General features: G+C 33.8%; 1 protein-coding gene across 2 annotated transcripts; it reads right to left on the reverse strand.

The window, feature by feature from the left end:
* Positions 1 to 2487: 2487 nt before the first annotated feature.
* Positions 2488 to 8367, reverse strand: LOC137400165 (rhodopsin-like). Of its 2 annotated transcripts, XM_068086481.1 has the most exons (4): positions 8262 to 8367; positions 7627 to 7835; positions 5802 to 6008; positions 2488 to 3410 (listed from the first exon to the last, which is right to left on the reverse strand). In XM_068086481.1, exons 1-4 carry the CDS (start codon positions 8347 to 8349, stop codon positions 3201 to 3203), a joined length of 714 nt encoding a protein of 237 aa, XP_067942582.1. In that variant the 5' UTR covers positions 8350 to 8367; the 3' UTR covers positions 2488 to 3200. The 2 variants fall into 2 exon arrangements, with proteins under 2 accessions (XP_067942582.1, XP_067942581.1); XM_068086480.1 differs by having other exon boundaries at positions 7627 to 8358.
* Positions 8368 to 23136: the final 14769 nt, after the last annotated feature.

The raw sequence follows: 23136 nt of genomic DNA on the forward strand, positions 1-23136 counted from the left end.
AACAATGAGACAGACCAGACAGTGAGATGTCTTTGGGTACATCTGAGACCCTTACATAAAACTGATGTAAACCATGGAGCTCATAATCAGTGTACTACAGCTGTGAATCTACCAAACTCAGGTGTCAAGCCAACCACCAATGATAAAAGCTGATCTCCTTGATCATGCCTTAACCAATTGACCTGTTTGCTGTGGCATTCTAGTAACACCTTCAGCTGATGTACTTCTCAGATCTGTCTAGGCATATTGTCCTCAAGCCAAAAGTCTGGCCAAGTTCAAGGAGTTTGTCTTGTACAAGTAGTACAAATTGTGCTATAAATTGATATGGCTCAGGACTTGTGTTCATGGCAATGCAATTATGTGGCTAACTATATCAGTACAGGTGATTTTACCTTCTTACCCTTTATATGTGAATTCTGCGTACTTATTTTAGTGCTCACAATCTGATCATTTCAACGATGGTGCTAGTTACTGTGTAATATAAATATCTTTGTTCAATCTTGTATTCAATACTTTGTTATAGCTTTGACACGAAGGATATGAGCTTTCAAGTTATATGAAAAAAATGTTGATAATATAAGCTAGCTTTATTATGTAATTCTACTGATGGTTCTAACTTTATTATGTAATCACTACTGATGGTGTTAGATTTATTATGTAATAACTACCGATGATGTTAGCTTTATTATGTAATAACTACTGATTATGTTAGCTTTATTATGTAATCCCAACTGAGGGTGTTAGCTTTATTATGTAATATTCACTGATAGCGTTAGCTTTATTATGTAGTCACTACTGATGGTGTTAGCTTTATTATGTAATCGCTTCTGATGGTGTTAGCTTTATTATGTAATCTCTTCAGATGATGCTAGCTTTATTATGCAATCTCTACTGATAGCGTTAGTTTTATTATGTAATAACTACCAATGATGTTAGCTTTATTATGTAATCCCTACTGGTGGTGTTAGCTTTATTATGTAATCTCTACTGATAGCGTTAGCTTTATTATGAAATAACTACCAATGATGTTAGCTTTATGATGTAATCCCTACTGATGGCGCTAGCTTTATTATGTAATCATTATTAGGGCTGTATATAAGTCAGCTGCGGCATACTGTAAGTTCAGTTTACAACACAGTGGTTTAACAGTTGTACCGGGTTGTACAAAATGCAACCACCAAAGAACATAAGCATCTACTCTTTTTGATCTTTAGCTTCTAATCTTTTAACATCGACCTTTCATGAGCTCAGTAAAATAATTGTAGATATTGAGTGTGCAATTTATCAAACCTTAATTTTACAGCCCTCTTTTTACATTGATGTTATCTTTTTAATAGAAGTTGTCCATAGAAACTACTTAAGACACGGGTCCGGCAGTTGTGTGGCTCACTTCAATTTTTGTCGTAAGCGATGCAGGCCAAGAATAATACATGTACATTAGTTTGTAGTGCAATTTATTCTTGTTTCATACAGGCTGTGAGATTTGACATTTTCTAAGGTGGAAGATAACTCCAGAGATATGGTTTAGCATGAGTTTAGCAAGCAAGTAGTAGGGTGATTTATACATATTGTGCAGGTAAATGATGCTTTCTGTCAGCTGGAGAAACAGTAGGTAACTGCATTTTCTTTATGAAACTCTCTTTCAGCCACTACTCTTATAGTGCCAACCCAACATCATATTTTTGTTTTGCAAAGAAAGTTATTGGTTTCCTTAGCAACTTACTAGCCTCAGTGCTGATCTACTGGAAAGATAAAAGGCAGTCTATACTATCCTACAATAACTATCTTTTGCTATAATCATGATGCTGTAAGCAATAATGGTTCATGTCTAGCAAAATAATCTCTCCTCGACCAATGGCAGGACAATAAATGCCAAATATTTTCTGCTTGAGTAAAATACAAAATTGGTTGTGAACAAGTTTAAGGATTAACAAGGTATGGGTGAATATGGGAAAGATGGATATCGGTATAGGCTGTGCCTCAGGCTACCTCCACAGACTATTATCAAAAATAGTTTTCAATTTAAAAACCTTTGTGGTGTTCTACGTCTTAACTAATGCTAGTGTACATCATCGAATTGGGAACCATTGCTAGAATTATCTTCTCTTGCCTTTCTACTAATGAATGGGTGCACAAACCCCAGTGTGTCATAAATCCATAGTATTATTAATTTCTACAAGTTTTTTGTATAAAAGCTGAGTTTTTGTATAAAATCTAGTAAATGTCAGATTCTTTATAATTTTTATCTGCTTTGTTTATTGCATTTTATTATTTCATTTTAAGAAACAAACATTTGAGAAGAAGTCAAACAAGCGGTTCGTGTTTTTTTAACCATTGTGCAAAATTATTTGTGATCATCGGGCTACATTTTGTGGCCAGTGTTTACAAGAAATGCATGCTTCATGACATATAATTTTACTACCTTGTCGTACATTTGTTATGAATCGAAGGTTCTATGAGTAATTTTGTAGTAGGGCATCATCACACTGGTGTCTAGATTCTTTATTTTTCTCCAAGCTGTTCAAACGAATCACTATGTACATATTCATGATATATTGTCATTGTTCTTATTGTTTATTTATAAACTACAATAATGCAATGTTGTAATTCATGCTACATCATTAACAGAGATTGCCAATTTTATTAAGTCACAGATATTACAGAGGCAGTTAAATCATAAAACCCTGTTACAACGTTAATACTGGTTCTATCATTAAAGTACACGTATATTGACGTGTATGGAGATTATGGCATACTGATCCATTCACAGAATTATTTTTTAAATAGTCGTCAATTATATGAATCACTCAGCAAAGTTTCACAACAAAGGAAAAGGAAATTAACAAATTGGCACAGTTTAAAGGTTAAAATACTGTATACTTTGATTGGCTCCTTGTTTACTAAAGATAGACCGACCCCTTTAAAAGTAGTATAAAGCAGTTTTAATAAGGTATAAAATTTGAATATATACACCCTATACACTCCAGTAACTGTGGATTAAAAATTATGATATAAATATGGTAAAACAGTGGCATTTTGGTGAACCAACTGTTTAGACTTTAAGCTGTAGCAATTAATTTGAACTGACATCAAATCAGAAATAGTGATATGGTCACGTTACAAAATTATTGTCTTGCAATAGATTTTGACGGTTCATTTATTTACTCTGGAGCATAAATGCATATGAACTCAAGTTCAGACTACCTAACTGACTGTTTCTCTTCTATAATAGCCACAGTAGCTTGAGTGCTAGCAGTCTGCTGAGAGGACTTCCTTGTTGAGTTCTGTTTTGCTGATGAACTCTGACTTGCGCTGTGGTTACAGTTTTCAGCTAATTTTGCTGTCACAGATGTAGCCTTTGGTCGGTGTTTACAACACGGAAGTCTGTTGAAGAGAAGCTTCATATCCATCTGTATAACACATAAGTTTGTGAGACATCAGCTCTAGTAGCCCACTAGGCTATAACGATCACTTCTAAAAAGATCGTTATAGCCTATTGTGTGTTATAATGTTAAATTTATCACGTTAACTTTATGGTTGTCTATGAAAGAAATGCTAAATATTTACATCAAACTCTAATGTTGGCATCTGATTGATGCTACTAAACTAAATAACATAATTTTTGTCGCTTGATTGTTTACTGATTATCTTGTAGTAATTCTTAGTTTAGGAGTTGTGTGCTCATCGCCAGTAAAACTGAAATGTGACATTACAAGAAATCTACAGCCTGCCAGTAAAATATCTAGTGATACCACATTACACTTGCAAATGCCGCTTTACCATTTGTACCATTGCATAAATGCTTTGATTTATCAAATTAATCAGATGTTTTATGGTTTTCGACTCCTACTCAGCTTGTGTTGAGTTGTTGTTTTTGCTGGCAATCTACATGTCTTGATAATATATATCAATATTAATAGTATATATTGTATATATTATATATAATATATATAATATATATTAAATATAATATATTTTATATATATTATATCTTTTATATAAAATATATAACACTATATTGTTTATATATTTTTATTATTTATATTTTTTATTATTTGTATCATATTTATTAAATTTTTTCCAAATCATACCATGCAGAATCATTAACAAAGCAAAGAAGGTCACCATTGGCCAGTAAAATCAAATAAATTGTTTGACATTTAACGTTTAAAATACCTTTCCCTGCTAAAAGAACGGATATTAGGTGGAAGATTTTTAAAGCAGCTACCAATGATATTTTCAAAATAATTTTTAGATGTTATATGCAATTTGTTTATACCAGGTAAGATAAAATGTGTTGAAAACCTGCAAATGTCATGTAAAAAATGAAAACACACACCGTGAAAGATTTTGAAAGCTTCAAGTGATGTAAAATTAAAATTTAGTATAGGTAAGATGATGTAAAGATGTATAAAGATCATTTGTTGGAAGAAGACCTGCTGGAATTTTTACAATTAGTCAAAATGCTTTTTTTGCCACAAAAATAAATCGTTTGTGACATATCTTGAAGCTAGATTATAATGAATGCGTATACCATAAAAAACATGGCAGAAAATAAACTGATAATAAAATGTTCTGGCAGATTTTGAGTTAACGCATGGTCTGCAAAAATGGAGCAGAATCAATGACTTAGTGACCTTATGACAAATACATGCAGTGCCAGCATGATTATTTCAAAAGAGTTGATCTGTCAAAACTCGAAACAAATAATAAAACAGTGACCAAGAATACGGGCCGTTCCTCTTTTGTGATACAATCACAAGGTGACATCAAAATACATCAAAAATTGAAAAACAAATCGAGTGGATAAAAACAATACTCAACACACATGGCATCAGACCAAACTACAACTCGTAAGCAGTTAGTCAATACTGTGAACCTACTGAGTATTTTAGAATTATTAGTTTCATGAGAAGATAATTCTAGTTTGTATTAGAAATTTTGTAGTTTTACTTGAAATACAATTTGGAAAAAGTTAGCTAGTATGACATACATATTTAATCTACAATGACCTATTTAAATGAAATTTCACAAATCATAATATTTTTCAACATATATAGTATGAAATGGTTATGCTAACAAGAGCAGTTGTTCTATGCTGGTTAAACCCTGACACCAGCTGTCTATATCAATGCAAAAAAATGTTATGACAATAATTAAACTACAATTGTTTTTGTTACTATTGTTGGAGTTTGTATAATAATCTGCCTGGTAGAGTCTATGCTAGATGATTATCCAAGGAAATATTTATTTATTTGGGTAAAGAATTCACTGTTGTATAAAACAGAACATGCAGTAAACAAATTTTTGAAGCAAAACGCCGATCATGGAAGACTGATGCCTTGCATTCAATATTATCTTTTGGAGATTACGCAGTTTAAATGCAGCTTTGTTCAAATTAATTTTAATCATCATATAATTTTTTATAATCAATAATATACCTAATAATAAATACCTCGTGAAACTAATAATTCTAAAATACTTAGTAGGTAGGCCTATATAATATACCTACTGAGTATTTTAGAATTATTAGTTTCATGAGAAGATAATTCTAGTTTGTATTAGAAATTTTTGTAGTTTTATTTGAAATACAATTTGGAAAAAGTTAACTAGTATGACATATTTAACCTACAATCTTATAGGTCTTATAGATTATAATAAGTTATATGATCCCACAACCAAACAATCACTTCGCTCATGTTTGGTTGTGGGATCATATAATGTTTTATAATCGATTAGCCCAACAAACTGGTTATGATTAATTGCGGCATGTATTAATTGTTTTATATAGAGGTACTCACTCGAAAATAGTTGTTGAAAGTGAGGTAGACAAGTGGAGTAGAGAAAGCATTTGTACATGTCAGACCAGCAAGAACTACTTCTACTACAAATTCTTCTTCCGTGAACTCGGGAGGCTTGTTTTGATACTGTACCACTGTGTAGTACATTGTGTTCGGGAGCCAGGTGGCTAGTGTAAGAAATGCATCCACCATCAGCATCAATTGCAGCTGAAATAAGAAATTATAAACTGGTAGTATTTACTATAATAAAAACCTTGTCCGTCTGTTCATCCATTTGTTCAAAGCACGCTTAGATGTTTGGAAAAATATTGCTTTCAGCAGAATTCCAACTCACAACTTTCAGCCTTGTTAAAAGTTAAAATTAGAAAATGTATCAAGGAATTCAATCTGTAGGTAGAGTGATACTCTACCTACAGACCGACCTCTTTGACACATTTCTGAATGATTCTACGGTTACGTATTGGGCCTGACAATCACTCACGGCACACCAGACTGCTAGAGTACTAGCATATCAGGATAGGAACGCTTTTGATACATAGCAAGGATTTCGTACGTGCAAGATTGTAGGCTCTAATACTGTCCTATAAACACTACTGTTACAACCTCGTATGTATTTTTAGTTAATTTATATAAACCCATACTATGTAATAATTTTATTCAAACTTTAAGTGTAATGATAATAATGGCACTATTGTTGATTATAATAACGATGATAATAAGAATGATGGTAATAATGATAATAGTCATGATAAAACTAGCGAGAGTAGTTTAGTATAATATTGTGATAATAATAATCTCCAATAATAAAAAGTTGTAATATCTAAAGTATTAATAATAATGATAACCATAGATGAAAATGAACTGAACACTAAAAAGTTCTCAGCAAGTAGAAAATGACTAGTTTAGAAGCTCAGTCTCATTTGAGTTTACATTTAACTTCGTTGAAAACCTAAGAGTTTGAAATCTATGCCAGAGATAATCCAGGGGAGTTGTCTTTCCACCTGGTTCTACACCTGAGTAAACTCAGCTTTATGATCAAAAAGAGACAACGATAGAAAACTTCTTTTCTTCAGTAACAAGAGCTTCACAACAAAACTATTTATTTTTTATCATAAAACATATAAACACTATCAGACTCAGTGTACTGCAATCATTATGTTTCTTCAGTTACCTCTGAAACATCACATCTTTGAAATAATGTGAAACAAACATGTGTTTAACTTGATTTCTTTTTTCATTGAATTCCACAAGCTTGGAGCTTCAAAATGATACTCAGTTCAATAGGAGTTGTGCTACCCTATGTACTTTCATTGTTGATGTAAAATTGTTAATACAGTCTAGGATTAGTTGACCTGCTCTAATATACAAGAATTAAGCTTGAAATTGTTTTAAATTTTAGGTATGTAGCTTCAAATCTTACTAATACTAATTGCATATTGTTAGACATATACGAGGATCAGGAAATTTAGGTGGGACATTTCCAAATCCTGTTTAGCAGAATATCTAGTTACTACCAAGAGTGAAATGTTGTTTAAGACTTTGTACATATAAGCAGAGTTCTAGGTGAGCATTGCAAATAATTGAATGAAAAAATAAAAGGTAAACTCAGATTAAAATAGCAAAAACAAATGCATAAAAATATTATTTCAACGAATGAGGGATGCAAGCAAAAAGTAATATGCTTTTCAACCTGCCATTTTACACGCTGGGCAACTTTATTGACCTTTTTGTCTATTGATAGGGTGCTTCAGCTTTGAATTAACTGACCTACATGTACATTTTTGCTGAAGAAATTGTACCAAACACTTTTTAGATAGGCACCAACCTTCGCAGTCGCCTCCTGTTGTTTCTTACTGTTCTGGGTTGATGCGTGGACTAGGTGGCTCTTTCTTCGGACACACAGTTTTACAAACACAACAGAGTAGGAGATGACGATGATGAAAGCGGGTATTGCATAACGAAGTGTTACTAGCAGTTCATATGTATTAACTGGTATATTAATTCCGATGTCACAAAATCTGTTGCCATACTCGTCTGTAAAAACGGCACTACTACTGACTACCACCAGCTCAGGAACAGTGGCACACAACCACACTAGTCCTACTACTATAAATTTGTGTTTGGTTCGATAATTGACAGCTTTAAATGGAAAAAGAATGATTACAGCTCTTTCTAAGCTGATAGCAGCATTACAAAGCGGGCTTGCATGGACTGCTGACAAGCTGATAAATGACTGAAGCGTGCACCATGCAGTGTCCCCTACGAATGGAAGGTTTAATCGGTCCTTCATAACTACTGTCGGATAAAAGGCAGCCATCACACAATCAGCTATCGCCAAGTTGATCAATTGTATTTTCACTTCTTTGTTGGTATATTTTCCGAGTAGGATGGCTAATATTGTCAGAATGTTCAAGGTTCCACCAACGATAGAGACAATTATAAAATATGATTTCACTATACCGTCATGCCAAGGTTGAAAATAAAATTCATTTTTGTAGTAGTAGTAGTAGTCCTCTGTGATGTTTGGTAAAAGTGCCGATGCGTTCATCTTTCTCTGCAGCTGATGATCTTCCAAAATAAAACAAACTAATGATGTTTATGGAATCCTTACACCACATTTTATGGCTTTTAGAAAGAAATGTTGTATTGCCTCAACTGCCTAATGTGAGAACTGTTTTAAGAGGTTTTATAGGCTTTAATTGATCCAATCAGAAAGTGAGTGGTTCCTGATAGCATGAAGAAAATTTGATCTTCACAAGTGCTCTCAGAGTACCTTGAACATAACTGCAACTGAGTAGAAAAGAGTGAAAAAATTCTATAAGTGCCTTTAACTTGCTCACGCTGGTGGCAAGAACCTACACAGGGCTATCAGGAATGATAATCAACAGTGCCATTGTCTCCTTGGGCACCTATATTTATGGAATGTATCAAATCAAGATCTAACGGCTGACAATAGCTTACATTTAGCATCATATTGTGTCAGCGAAGGCCATGTCTAAAAATAAAGTTCTTTTACAAGGTATAAAGATTCTGAGTAATAGAAGTGACAGTTGGATGGAATAAAAGGCCTTGCAAGAAAATTTAAAAACATTTTGCGTGTTTTTTAATATACAGTTGCTGGTCTTATGAAGAGTCTTGTCTGGTCAGCTATTACCCGCCTTCTTCAAGCTAAGAGTTGTCTGCTTTTATCTAGAAACAAATACAATCTATTTCTTTGTTAATAACTTAACAAACAATATGCTATTACTTTTAGCTAGCCACGGCAACAATAAATCAGTTAAGTTGGGAGTGTGAAAGAACTCTGATGCACAGAAATGATAAATTAAAAAAAAACTGAGAAAATAAACAAATAGAATAAGTAAAATATGTAACATCTACTCTAATGTCCTCTACAGAACCATAACATATGTTTACATGCTAGTGCACACTCAAAAGCTGGATAGAAAAGAAATAGTTAAAGTTTTATGTAGTGGTTAAAACCTTACATTTATTATTAAGAAGCTAATAAGAAGCAGATAAAGAGAAAATATGAAGAAACAGAGTGTAAATAGTCTATATACAATACAGGAGACTATGATCTAGTAAAATATTATCAATAGAGGCTCGAAGGAGGAGTTCGTTTAATGACGGAATCACTTAATTCAAGGTCATCAAAACTCAACCCCTCATTAAACGAAGACAAGTTGTATAACTTACAGCAATAATCTTACTGGTATATCCAACTGTTTAAGGCTTAGCTGCGAGTTTAGAGGTCAATTTGCTTGTTGACAAATCCTATTCGTGAGCTAAATAGCACATGCCAACGCATAGCCTTTAACATATGCATGTTGGTAACTGCTCGGATGAAGTAAGGCAGCTAAGCTGTTCTGTTACATTATAAGTAAAACAGTATCGGCGTGCATATAAGTGTCAAGTGTATTGCTGCTGGTCTGCCACTCTGCTATGGCAAACTTTGATGAGCCCAATTTCAACATTTGTTTAAAACATTTAAACTCAAAGGCTATCTGTAGAATTACAGATAGCTGTAATTATAGTTTTATAGTTTACTGTATAATTGCAGTAAGGAGTAATGTTTGCACACATGATGCGCTACTAGAAACATTATCAAAATCTATACTTTCCTCAAATAGCAGTGTACTAATTCTAATTGTACATCGCCACCAGCTCAATAAAATGAACAAGGTCAATCTGTCGTTGGAATATAACTAAATTTATTTACATGTAATGTCTCAGCAAAATATCAAGTAACCTGATTGAATAACTTCTAAAATAAGATTGATTCTTTTTGCAGATCTCTGCCTGCTTATACACAAAATTGCTAGGAAATTCTTGAAAGGACGTCGGCATTCCACATTGGTTACTCATGACTGATCATGAGAAATACATGATGAGTCATGCAGTGATCATGCAAAGAGTATAATCTAATAAACCATGCTGTAGTCACACCATACCATGTATACCAACACAAAGTGCTAGTCAACACAATAAATTTATAATAAACAATAATAAAGATGAATAATAATGAAACCACATACACGTGCACATCTATATGTACTAGACATGTAAAGCTAAGCTCAGAATTTGTGACATACATATTCAAAATAAGTTAACTTTTAGATTTACATTTAAATAACTTAGATACATTTTACCATCAACCATCTGGCTAAGTGAGCCAGGGTAAAACTTGAAATGTATTGATACGGTCAATGAGTAAATATTTCATACTTTTATTCTAGAACATATTATATTAGATCATCTTTTTTAAAGATATTATGAAATGCTTTAATAGAAGACTTTAAATATTTGTGCTTGTACGTAGATGTTTGGCTATAGTCGGAAATCCGTGAGCAGAGTAGCTGAAGCCTGTTTTGCAATTTTAGCTATGAAAATGTGGTACATCAATCTTTTTATCTGCTATCATGTAAACCACAGCTTCTCTACCTGGTACTGACTCATACCACAACTTATCTAGCCATCACCTGTTTCATAGCTCTTATGAGTTCACCTGTTCATTGTATGCTCAAACAAACTAGTAATACGTGCTAGCAACAAAACTCTGGCAATGCTTTAAAAAATATTACAATTATAACGAACTAACAAATATAACTATAACAAACTGTTGAGAGAAAAATGCTTCATTAGGTCAGCTTGAATTGTTTTCTGATCCTTGACAAACTAGGTCAGGCTCAGTCGAATTCTTTTGACACCATAAAAGAATTTATGAACTTTAAAAGGTTTAATACGAATAATGATTAATATAGTGAAGTATTCTCTTCAAGTTTAGCATAGAATGATTATAGTAAAAACATAGGATGCTATCTATAATATAAATGTGTAAATTAAACATAGGAGAAAGTGCAATAGCCATAATCGTGTAAAACATTTTAGAATATGTTATCAGATTAAAATTATGCAAATGATCAAAACATGGTTGCAATTATTTATGCCACCATATCTCCTTGAGAACCACTAATCCAATAGCCAAAACGTGTTTTAATGAAAACATTAACAGAAGTTAAAGGTTAGATGATCAAAGCAGGAAATATGAATACACGAATACAACATGTATTATATGTAAAGTATATCAAGAAGTATGGTTATATATATAACACACAGCTGTAGAATTTGAAACATACTTAAAAGAACTATATATAAAAAATAGATAGGCAAACACCAACTTTTAAATCTCTCTTGTCAGTATTAATTGGAAAGAGCATGAACACAAACTACATGAAAATGTCACAAAATCAACTAGAATAATAATAGGTAGGCAAATTGCCTATTTTTGTATTGTTTGAAGTTGCTGTTATTTGCAACATTTTAAATCCTTTTGTGATAGCAATTATTGTACACAGCGTATGCCAGGTTTGTGTAGTAATTGTTTTATCTATGTTTAAAGTTTTACTATAGCTAATTAAAAAAGTTCATCAATTTTTGGTTTTCTCGCATTACTACTTGTGTCTAATGAAATAGCAAGCATGCACCGATTCATGATTTTGCGATTTAAAAAAACTAATCAACACTAACTATTATAACTAAATATTAATAAATAACTCAACATAAAGTCTTAAACGTTTCAAGTACCTCTTGATAATGAAACGGAAGACAGGCCATTGAAAGCCTTAAGTAATTATTAGTGTCTTTGCTAGGCACTTTTTATGTTTTTAACATATTATTCAAACAAAAATGGTAAATGTATTAAAATCTTTCTTATAATACCCACAATAGCGCTTTGTCACAAGTCTCATATACTTATGAATATGATAAAAAAAGACTCCAGTCATTTTAATTAATATTGCTGCACCAAGTGAAATGAAACTAGGTCAAGTACACTTTTAGGAAACTAGGTGAAGTAAACTACTAGGAAACTAGGTCAAGTAAACTAGGCCAGTCAATAATCCTTGAGATGAATTCCTAATGTATGTTTATTTTTAAGATCATATCTCTGTTGTCACAAATTTTTGATACATTTATCACGTAAAATGTCCAATTATCTGTATGGTTCACTAGGTTGTCAGCAACAGTAAACTACTTAAAACATCACAGTGCCTTGTTGAATTAAATTTGCATTTTAGTCTCAAGATTTCCTATATATCTCATGCTCTGGCAATAGAGCTCTTGCATCCCAGTAAATTTTAACCAAAATCAATTAAAAATAGCAAATAGTTGTGGCTGTCCTAATTCGACACATTCATGCCGCAACATCTCAACATACTGTCATATAAATTACAATCTATCGAGGCACACCTAGCAAATCACTGAGAATATCTTTCATTCTCACTGGCTCTGTAATACTTCCACTGCATTCACTTCATAAGCCATACTGAACATAACAGAGTGTGGGAGTCTGCATGTAACTCTAAGCGTGGGAGAGAATAGATGAGTGGTAAATTTGTAATGTCTGAGCCACAACTCACAAATCAGGTGCAGCGAGGTCACTAAGACTAGAGAAACTCTCGTAGTTAATAATGACTAAAATAGGTTCATTGGCAATCAGAATACAGACTAAAAAAATTAATTATTAATCAAAGATGTCTTAATTGTCTTCTCCTGATACGAATATGCTAAAATGGCTGCAAGCTCTATAAAATATTATAAAAATTATTCGAGTAATCTTTTTTAAGGTTAATCTGAGACAAATATATAATGTCAACAAAGATTAGGCATACTACAACAACGTCAAAACTGTCTTATTTGTTGATTAGCATTTAATAACATTGTCATATTCCTACATTTTCAAATACAATAATAATAATTTATTTGTTTACAAGTTGAGGTTATTGGGTAGATTTATTGCTGGCCTCAAGACCTACTAGACTGTTGATTAATTATTTGGCAATGATGATTTTAGAACTTGAGTTCCCAACCACCTTTCAGCGAGTTGACAAGCTCATAATACCGAGCACATGGACTTGAAGAGAACTCACAACTACTACAGTTGTTATGGCAAATCAAACTGAACCTACCATCAGTCTCCTGAGGCAATCGTAGAGATATGTCAGTCAAACCATTTCCGACCACATCAATCAAGCCACTGCAGGCATTTTGGAAACCTGGTACAACTTCGACTTAGACATTCATCGAATGTCGTTCTATATGAGATATCTTAATGCTCAAACTATTACCTCTTACAGTCTGCAACCTGCCTATAACTTTTATCTAAGTATCAACAGCTTGAGTTCTTTTTCTCTTCTCCACAACTTTTTGCTTAATAATTATTGCATTTTAATAATAATTTTTTGTGAAAAAAACTATATAAACAGCATTTGAATAAAATGGTAGTAGTAAGAGAGGCTTGAAGGTTGTTTGCATATCTTAAGTTATAAGTTGTCCTTTTTTGGCCATGATGAAGTCGATTAGCTGAAGATCAGGGTTCTGAGACTAGCTTAAGAAAATCTGAAGTTTTTATGAGATCAAGCTATACATTCTTTGAGTTATTTTTATGTTAAACACATGCTTGATGTAGCGGATCACCCTTCTGGAGCTACTTGTTACGTAGCTCAGGTGTAATCCGATTTATAGCTGAAAGTGGAGCGTAAAAGACAAGAGGTTTCTAATAACAGAATATTGACTGCGTTTTGCATATAAACTAAAAATTATTTTTATATCCCCAAGCAACAAGGCAAAACAATGTTATAGAGTTGCATATATTTCTACATTTAATTTCACTTTTAGTTTTTAGCTGCTATTTTCACTACACTAACTTCACTTCAAAGTGAATCATATTTTTTTCTTTATCAAAAAGTTTATATGTATTTGTTTGAAAGCAGATGAATTCTCGAAGTTGAAAACAATAATAACACGAAACAAATTCTAGCTGCGGAGAACAAATGAATCGGGTCTAAAATTGTCACCCATTATAAAGCTTTTAACAACATGAACTTAATAAAATTCATGTTATTAAGCTTATAAAACAAACCTATTCTTTAGCTTGTATGACTAAGTGGCTGTGCTCATTTTCATAAATCTCTGGTTCTCTGGGTGACACTTTTAGTTTAGTAGTAATCTATAAAAGATGTGTGGGAAATAGACCTTTTTGTTTTTAAACATAAGTAATAGTTATTGATGTAACCGAGTCATTATTAGTACCATTTTGAAAACACTTTTCTAGTGATCACGCTTTATTATGGCCTCGTAAAGATCAATGAATGTCAAAGTGGCAGTCAAATAGAGTTGGTATTCAATTAAAGTGTGCCACTCTATTTTTCTTCTCTTCTTCTATAGTGACATTCTATTAGAGGTGATGTTCAAATAGAAGGTGGCCCTGTACTTTTTTAACCCTGTTTATGTAGTAGCATTTTATTAGAGGTGACATTCAAATCGAGAGGCGCGTGCAAATAAAGTTTTTATAGTATTTCGTTTTTGAAAACTGTTGGCTTCATATCTTAAGCCTCTTATTCATGTCACAGATACATAACACCAAAGGTAGGCGATACTAAATCAATTGTTTTCTGTTGTTGAGGGACTTATGTTGCATATATTTTCTTGCAGTTCAAGTTTTTTGTTTATTAAACTCAGTATCGCTCTAATATGTTTTTTAGTTTTTGTTTTTTATGTTTTTTAGGCCCAACAGCTAAAAAGGAAGTGCATTGTACATGTATAACAAAGACAAAACACAAACTGCAAATTAGAAGTTCCCCTGTTATATAATCATACATAGGCCTAACCAGTTGGCATTTAAACAAAATTACTCTTACATAATGTGACAAATACTAACACAAAGTCTACCATGCTCTATAACACAGTTTATAGCTTAAATAGTTAATGCAAGAAGCGTTTCAGACTTTAAATTTCTTTTAGATAAAACATAAATATTCAACCATGTTTCGAATCTTTGTCGAGTACTTCTACTTTAAAGTAAAGCTTGATCTGGAAATAAAATATATAACTAAAGTACATAACTGGTAGAAACCATCTAGAACTGGCTAGCAGACAATAATAATAACTCAAACTTTCTCCTGAACTATATCTAATATTGCCTGGCATAATTATCTTTTACATGGAAATGAAAATTTTAGAGTCAAGTAGAGACCATCAATTTATTACTGTCAGCAGATGGGCAATAAACAAACCTGCGGTGCCATAATGAGGCAATAAAAATTAAAGGTATGACATAGTGTTTTTATCAGGAATAATATTTACTTTCCACCTGTTCAATGTTTCATCATGTTGATATGCAGTGTCATGCTTCAGTTCCATCTTTATAGCTTTAGTTCTTTTACTGATTGCTGCAGTTCTCTTAGTTATAGCTTCAGCTTTTTGATTCTTTACTGTCAATCAATCTAGCAAGAGTTTTATGTTTTGCTAAAAAATACCAACAAAACAACAAATATATAAAAACAAATTTAGCTCCTCAGCATTAAGGGCATTTAGAAGCTGGTCATAATTGTCCATATCAGGGTAGCACAACCCTAAAGGGTGAATTTTGAAAGCGGTCTAATTTTTCTTAATCACTTGTCGATACAAAATGATATCAAGTTGGAGCAGCGGAAAACAAAATAAACAATAAACGTTTCTAGTAAAACAGTGATAGTCATTTTGTTTTAAACCTTTCTTTTTGAGCTGAAGTAGAGCATGAGTTGATGTACTGTGTTTTGAGATAATAGCTTTGACATGGCTTGAGAACCGTAAATGATTCTCTATTTGTATTCCCAGAAACTTGACACTGTCAGTATTTCTATGTTCACATTGTTTATGGTGATAAAAAGGCTGCATATGGTTATCTTGAGAGTAAAATTGATAGTCTGTAATTTGTCAGATTTAAAGACAAGAAGTTCTGTTTACACTAAAATTATGCATAATCTACTGCATGCTGTCTTGGGTTTTGACAATTAAATGATATTGCTGATTTAGTATTGATTGGCCCAGTGACTGACACTTCACATCGTTTTACAGTGTCGTATATGGTACTGTCATTAGCATACTTTATATGTTTTACACTTGGCTTGAGGTCATGCACAAAGGACCCAAAATGATTCCTTGGGAGACTCAGATACTGCAGTGTTCGTATGATGAAGTAGAACCTCAATTTATAGCTTTGTGATTAATTTGCCTGCGATCTAAAACTACCCAAAGGTTCAGAGTAGATTTATTTGTGATCAGAGGTTTGCTTGGTAATTCCTCAGTTATGTTAGAGTAATACAAAAACTCAAAACCATTGCTATTTAAACCAAAAAAATCTTTAACCTCCTTGGCTCATAGGCCTCCAGGTTCATGTAACCTCAGGCTAAAAAAATGTAGTTTCATGAACTTTTTGTTTGTTTGTTTTATTTACGTCTAATATTATCATATTATCCTCTGAAAACAAGAAAAAAGTATGACGACAACGAGGGCTCATTACACATAGCATGACTAGTCAAAGTGTGAACCCGATATTTTGCTAAGCAATATGGGAGATCTACCTTAGTTAATGCAAGCTAAGAAAGCAAGGATTTACTTACGTTAAAAAAGTGTCTAAAAAAATCACAATCGCATCTGACAAACTCAAGTTTGAATTTTTGCATTATGGAATAACTATAATATAGTAAACTAAAAATATTATCTACTAGAATTTATTTATTTTGATTTTAGATCGTGTTTAACAATTTTTCAAGTTCCGCAGCTGCTAAGAATGAAAGAAGAGAGAATATCTGATTATTTTTTGTTATCACACACTACCACACACACGCACGCACACATACACACACGAACGCATACCACCACACACATGCACACCACCACACACATGCACACGCACCGCACACACACCGCACACACACCGCACACACACCGCACACACACCGCGCGCACACGCACACACACACACGCGCACACACGCACGCACACACACCGCATACACACCGCACACACACCGCACACACACCGCACACACACCGCACACACACACCGTGCACACACACACACGCCGCGTACACGCCGTGTACACACGCACTACATGCACACATGCACACATGCACACATACACGGCGCACACACCGCTCACACACCGCGCACACACACACGCACGCACACACACACACCACACACACACGCCACACACACACGCCACATATACACCGCGCACACGCGCACAACATGCATAATAACAAAGTAGGATTTATAAATATAGATTATCAAAGTATAGGAATATTCTTGAACAGACTTTCTATTGTTTTTATATGACAATTAAAGCTATTGGTGTGAGGATGTTGTAAAACAAGTTGCTTTTCTGCATGTGGTTTGATGGAAATGAGTCAGATAGGTAGTTGAAGTAAAGTATTAGCTTTTCAGTTCAAAGCCAGTAGGTCAATGTGGGGTCAATGTAGGGTGTATTTGCTTACTGGCGATTCCTTCCAATAATTTATATTAAGCCTTTTGCCCTATATATCTGGAAATTGACTGTTCATTTATCAAGTGTAATAGACCATGTATCACATATCATTTACCAGGTATCATGCATCACTTATCACTATTTAGTATGCTTCGTGTATCGCTATGTATCACACATAAATTATCTTGTGTCACGTATGAGCTATATATCATAAGATGTAGCGTGTGTCGTATATTTTGTGTTGTGTTATTTGTACTGAGAATTGCATCAGGTAACGTGTTTATCATTTGCCCTCTATCATGTACCCTCTATTTTGTATGCTCCATCACGTGGCAAGTATGGTGATCACATGTTTTGCAGGAATTATGTTCTTTCTTCTACAAATAGCAAACCACACACTTATTAGGTGAATTTTTTATGTTAGTATGTATGATGCACTATATACGCTATTATATACACTATACGCTTCTTACCAAACACTTGAAATATACATCAACCCATTAATACCATAACAATAACTAGGGTTTAGATGCAAAAGAATTGCACTTGTCACTGCAATGCAGTACACAGTAATTTTGCAGTATATTACAACTTTAGAGTTTGCAGTCGATATTTGCTGCTCCCGCAACTACCCTCCTTGCGCATTACCTGAAACCCGGCAGTTCATGCACACTACAAATGTACATTCTTCAAAACTCAGAACTGCAAGTGTACTTTAACTATGCATTAGTGTGAATTTGATACTTTGGATCAACTGACACTGCTGAAGTTCTAAGCAGCTGTATTGCATTGTACAAAATGGTCGGATGATATGTTTAGTGAGCATTTGAACTTGCACTCTAACTCTCATATCATTTCAGAATAAGGAGTCTGGCGTTATCACTACTCTGATGAAATTTGTGCCTTTATATTTTGCTTTGGTTAAAATTATATATTAAAACCATTATTAATCAATTTGTTTGCTCACTTATACGCAAAGTTGAGCAGCATTCACATCTTGCAATTGTGTTGCGGTTGCATCAAAGTCAACTCAATACTTGACTCTGTGATGAGTTCTCAGGCAAATTTGCTGCGCATGTTTGTACAGCGTAATACAAATGTTGCTACTGTATCTAGCACTACGACATGCTTACTGGCAATACTCCCACTGCATCTACTTATGCACCCTGTGCAGTAGGTGTTACCACCACTGAACCAATATAGCTTACTGAGGATTAGAGAATAGTTGTACTGCATGTATACTGTATACTGCACAGTATTAAAATTATGCAATGCAATTACACTGCATACTGCATGGCCATGGCATGCTTACTACTGCAGTGCTAATGCAACTACAGAGACTTCAGACAATAATTCACTGCACCTGTCACCAGTGAGTACTTATCAATGTACAGTGATGATTTGTTTTATAATGGCCACAGCCCGGAAAGTAACATAAAAGCTTGGTGTATGGTTAGATGTTCTACAATAATTCCTATGGTTATCTATTTTACTGCAATGGTAGTAAAAACATATTAGTATTTATTACTTTAATAATATATTTTAATAAAAAAAGTATGGAAGACAGTATCTTGTATTAAGACATTTAAAAAGAAAGCTATATTTCTTCTAGAGAGTCCAAAAGTTGTGATGTATTTTCTTTGTGTATGACTATGTTTAACATTTTAGGTACTTCTAGGAACAGGGTTATTAGCAGCTGTTTCTAATGTTTTTTTTTATCGTGCTGCAAAGAGTTTTGCACGTTTACATGTCAGAGTCAATGGAATTGAAGAATAGCAACATACAAACCCTGTTTGCATCTATGATCTACAAAAACGTGATTCTCACATAACTTGCAACTATGCAGTGCCACAAATAATGATTTCCAAATACTTGAGAACACACTGCAATCTATATCCTACATGATATATCATGTAGCATGCATTATATATTTAGTATCAATGTATAATTTGTATATTTTATATCCCATATCATGCATCAAGCCCAGGGTTGATACTCTGAAAGAAACATCCACCTGGCTAGGTCCAGATTTGGATATTGTACCTCCAATCACCTAGTTGGTCAATTTGAAATACACCCCCTAAACACTGAGAGTTTCCTAGGAGCCGCCCAGGTTCCACGCCCCGCTAAACATCCAATATGATTCATAACTATAAAAATAATTTCCACTAGGCCTATAATAGCATATGTATCCACACAGTGCAAAGAAAGCTATGAGAAACATGAGCCCTTTCACTGGCTTGGCTGTAGAAAACTCCTCTAAAGTAGCAAATTCACTAGCAGTACCCCATGGTCTGAAAAGCCCCTTAAAATGTGATTTTGGTTCGAGCCTAATGGGCCTTTTGGGGGGAGTATCAACTCTGGGGTATCAAGTATCCTGTCTCAAATATCATATACCATATTTCATATACCATATCTCATATACCATATATCATATACCATATCTCACATATCAAGTATGATGTCTCGTGTATCAAGTACTTTGTCTCATGTGTCTAGTACCTTGTCTCATATCTCTTGTATCAAATTTCTTAAACCACATACTACTTCTCATATCTCATGTACTATATTTATATATAAATATATATAAAAAAATGTTTCCTCACCCCGGTTAACCTGTATGGGTGATAATTTCTGCTCTAACTCGGGTCTCCTACCAGAGACCTGGGAGTTTGAGCATTCGCTTCAAGATCTTAGCTGTTCCCAATAGCGCACTTTTCTGCAATTCACCTGAGTTAATTGCTGTCGGTATTTGGGCAAGCCACATTTTATGCGCCAGTGTTATTGCGCCCAGTGCCCCAATGACTACTGGGATTACCGTTGTTCTTACATTTCAACATTTTCCAATCTCTTCTCTAAGAGGGAGATATTTCTCTACCTTCTCTTTTTCTTTGCTGGCTATATTGTAGTCATTGGGTACTGCTATATCTATTATAGTAGCCCTCTTGCTCTCCTTGTCCGCCACCACTATATCTGGTTGGTTTGCTAAGACATGCTTATCAGTCCGGATGTAGAAGTCCCAGAGAATCTTAGCGCGGTCATTTTCATTGACCTCACAAGTAGCTTCCCACCAGTGTTGTGGTCTATTAAGGCCATACTCATCACATAGACTTCTATACACAACACCTGCAACATGATTATGCCGCTCAGTGTATGCGTTTCCTGCTAGCTGCTTGCATTCACTGATGATGTGTTGGATGGTCTCAGGTGCATCTTGGCACAGTCTGCATCTAGGATCGTCTCTAGTGTGATAGATTTTATATTTATAGATATATATATATATATACATGTATATATAGATATATGTATATACATATATCACATACCATATACCATTTCTACTGTAAAAAAGTAGCAGAAATGATAAAGTTCCTTGAACAGAGAAGGACTTGAACCTTTGTTGAAGACTCCTTGCAAGAGGGAGGCCTCTAAAAAAGGTAACGCGAAGTATTTCCAGTTCTCCACAATACTATATCAAGTGATATCAACTATCTCAAGTGATTAGAATTATTATTAATTGATTTTTGTAGAAGCTTGATCGTATACACCTATTTGTGTTTATGCTGCTGTCCATGTACAATACTTCACAATACTTCTAGCCAGAGTAGTTAAGGCCGTTTTATTGTTTAGCTAGACATAAGTGGAATGAACAAAAAACTCATTTTATACCGAGTATATCAACTATACTTATGGTGGTATACTGAGTATATCGGCTACACTTATGGTGATGTACTGAGTATATCAGCTATACTTATGGTGATGCACTGAGTATATCAGCTATACTTATGGTGATGTACTGAGTATGTCAGCTATACTTATGGTGGTATACTGAGTATACCAGCTATGCTTATGGTAGTCTACTGAGTATACCAGCTATACTTATGGTGGAGAAACTTTTTGTTTTTCAGTTTTGATGGTGTGTTGAAGTAACAACTCGTGTTTAGCAGTTGCAGTATAGTTTAGTTTATGGCTAGTCTAGTTGTTGTCTATGTGATCAGATTCTACAAATCAACTAATCAGGTAGTGATGCTTTCAGGTCGCTAAACAGGACATAAACCTGGCAGGCTGGAAGGACTTTTTGATGAGTCAGTGATAACTATCAAATTCATAAAAATTTTTGTAATTTATTACACATATAGAGTTATGCCTCCCTTTTATGTTTATGGTATGAGTTTTAAAGTGGTTTCATCCTACCACCTGTATGTCAAAAAGCGGTGTCGTAGCAGAAACAAATACCACAATTACAGAAAAGTCACACTATTTAATATATATATTCAGATTTTGTTGACTAATATTAATGCTCTTTTTTCCACAGCCCATCAACACAGATCAGCGCAACAAGCAGATGTATAATAGATATCTAGTAACATGTAGTTTGCTTGTGTCTTTGTTAAAGGCCTCTTTAGTTTACCTAATATTTATTACTTACTATATTTATTATACTTTTAAAGTTATAATTTTTACTTTTATCAACCAATCAGGTTTTTTTTATAATATATACATAGCTCTTTTTCAGTTTGGCTCACTATGTGTGTGCTATACGATCAGGCTGCTCACTATGGCGGGGCTATACCATCAGACTGCTCACTATGTGTGTGCTATACCATCATACTTCTCACTATGTGTGTGCTATACCATCAGACCGCTTACTATGTGTGTGCTATACCATCATACTTCTCACTATGTGTGTGCTATACCATCAGACCGCTTACTATGTGTGTGCTATACCATCAGACTGCTCACTATGGGTGGGCTATACCATCAGCCTGCTCACTATGGGTGGGCTATACCATCAGACTGCTCACTATGGGTGGGCTATACCATCAGCCTGTGCCCAGTTAATGACTTTTATAATATAGATTCTATATAAAATCCCTTTTGCCAGTTTTTAGCTGATTAGAACACTTATTTGCAGTTTAGCTAAAAAAAGTTAAGCCATGAAGTAAAAGGTAGTTGATATTAAAATCTGATATTTTATTAACAGGTTGATTGATTGTAACGAGCCATCCGCCACACCATTTTTTGTCATAAATGTTATTTAATATAGTAATGCAATGCTGAAGAAATGTTGTAGATGCATGAAATGAAACATACTGCGCAAGTTTTAGATGACCAAATTCATCTACAAGCAAGCTCGGTCCATTTCAGTGGTTGAGTCATTATTTATGTGACATCAACTTTATTATCTTTGTACTAACTAATTTAAATTGTCTGTTAAATGATAGGCAACAGATTATCAAACGGTTTTTGCTAAAATGTTTAGACTTTAAAGTAATTTTGAATATAACATTTAATATATTTAGTTTTTATTGCAAATATGTCAATTAGATAAATGAATGCTTTTATATATTATGGTTTTGATGTTTTGGGTGGAAATATAAAACAATTTGCTATCTAATTTTTGTCTGTTGTAATAAAGAGGCTCAAACTAGTCTAATTATGCTAGTGTGAGCTGTATCAGTGCTAAAATAAACTGTTTGCTTTTAAAATAATCTAGGACTAAACTGGGCACATTCAGAATTGTAT

The sequence above is a fragment of the Watersipora subatra genome, chromosome 7 (genome assembly GCF_963576615.1).
Source record: "Watersipora subatra chromosome 7, tzWatSuba1.1, whole genome shotgun sequence".
Taxonomy (NCBI): Eukaryota; Metazoa; Bryozoa; class Gymnolaemata; order Cheilostomatida; family Watersiporidae; genus Watersipora; species Watersipora subatra.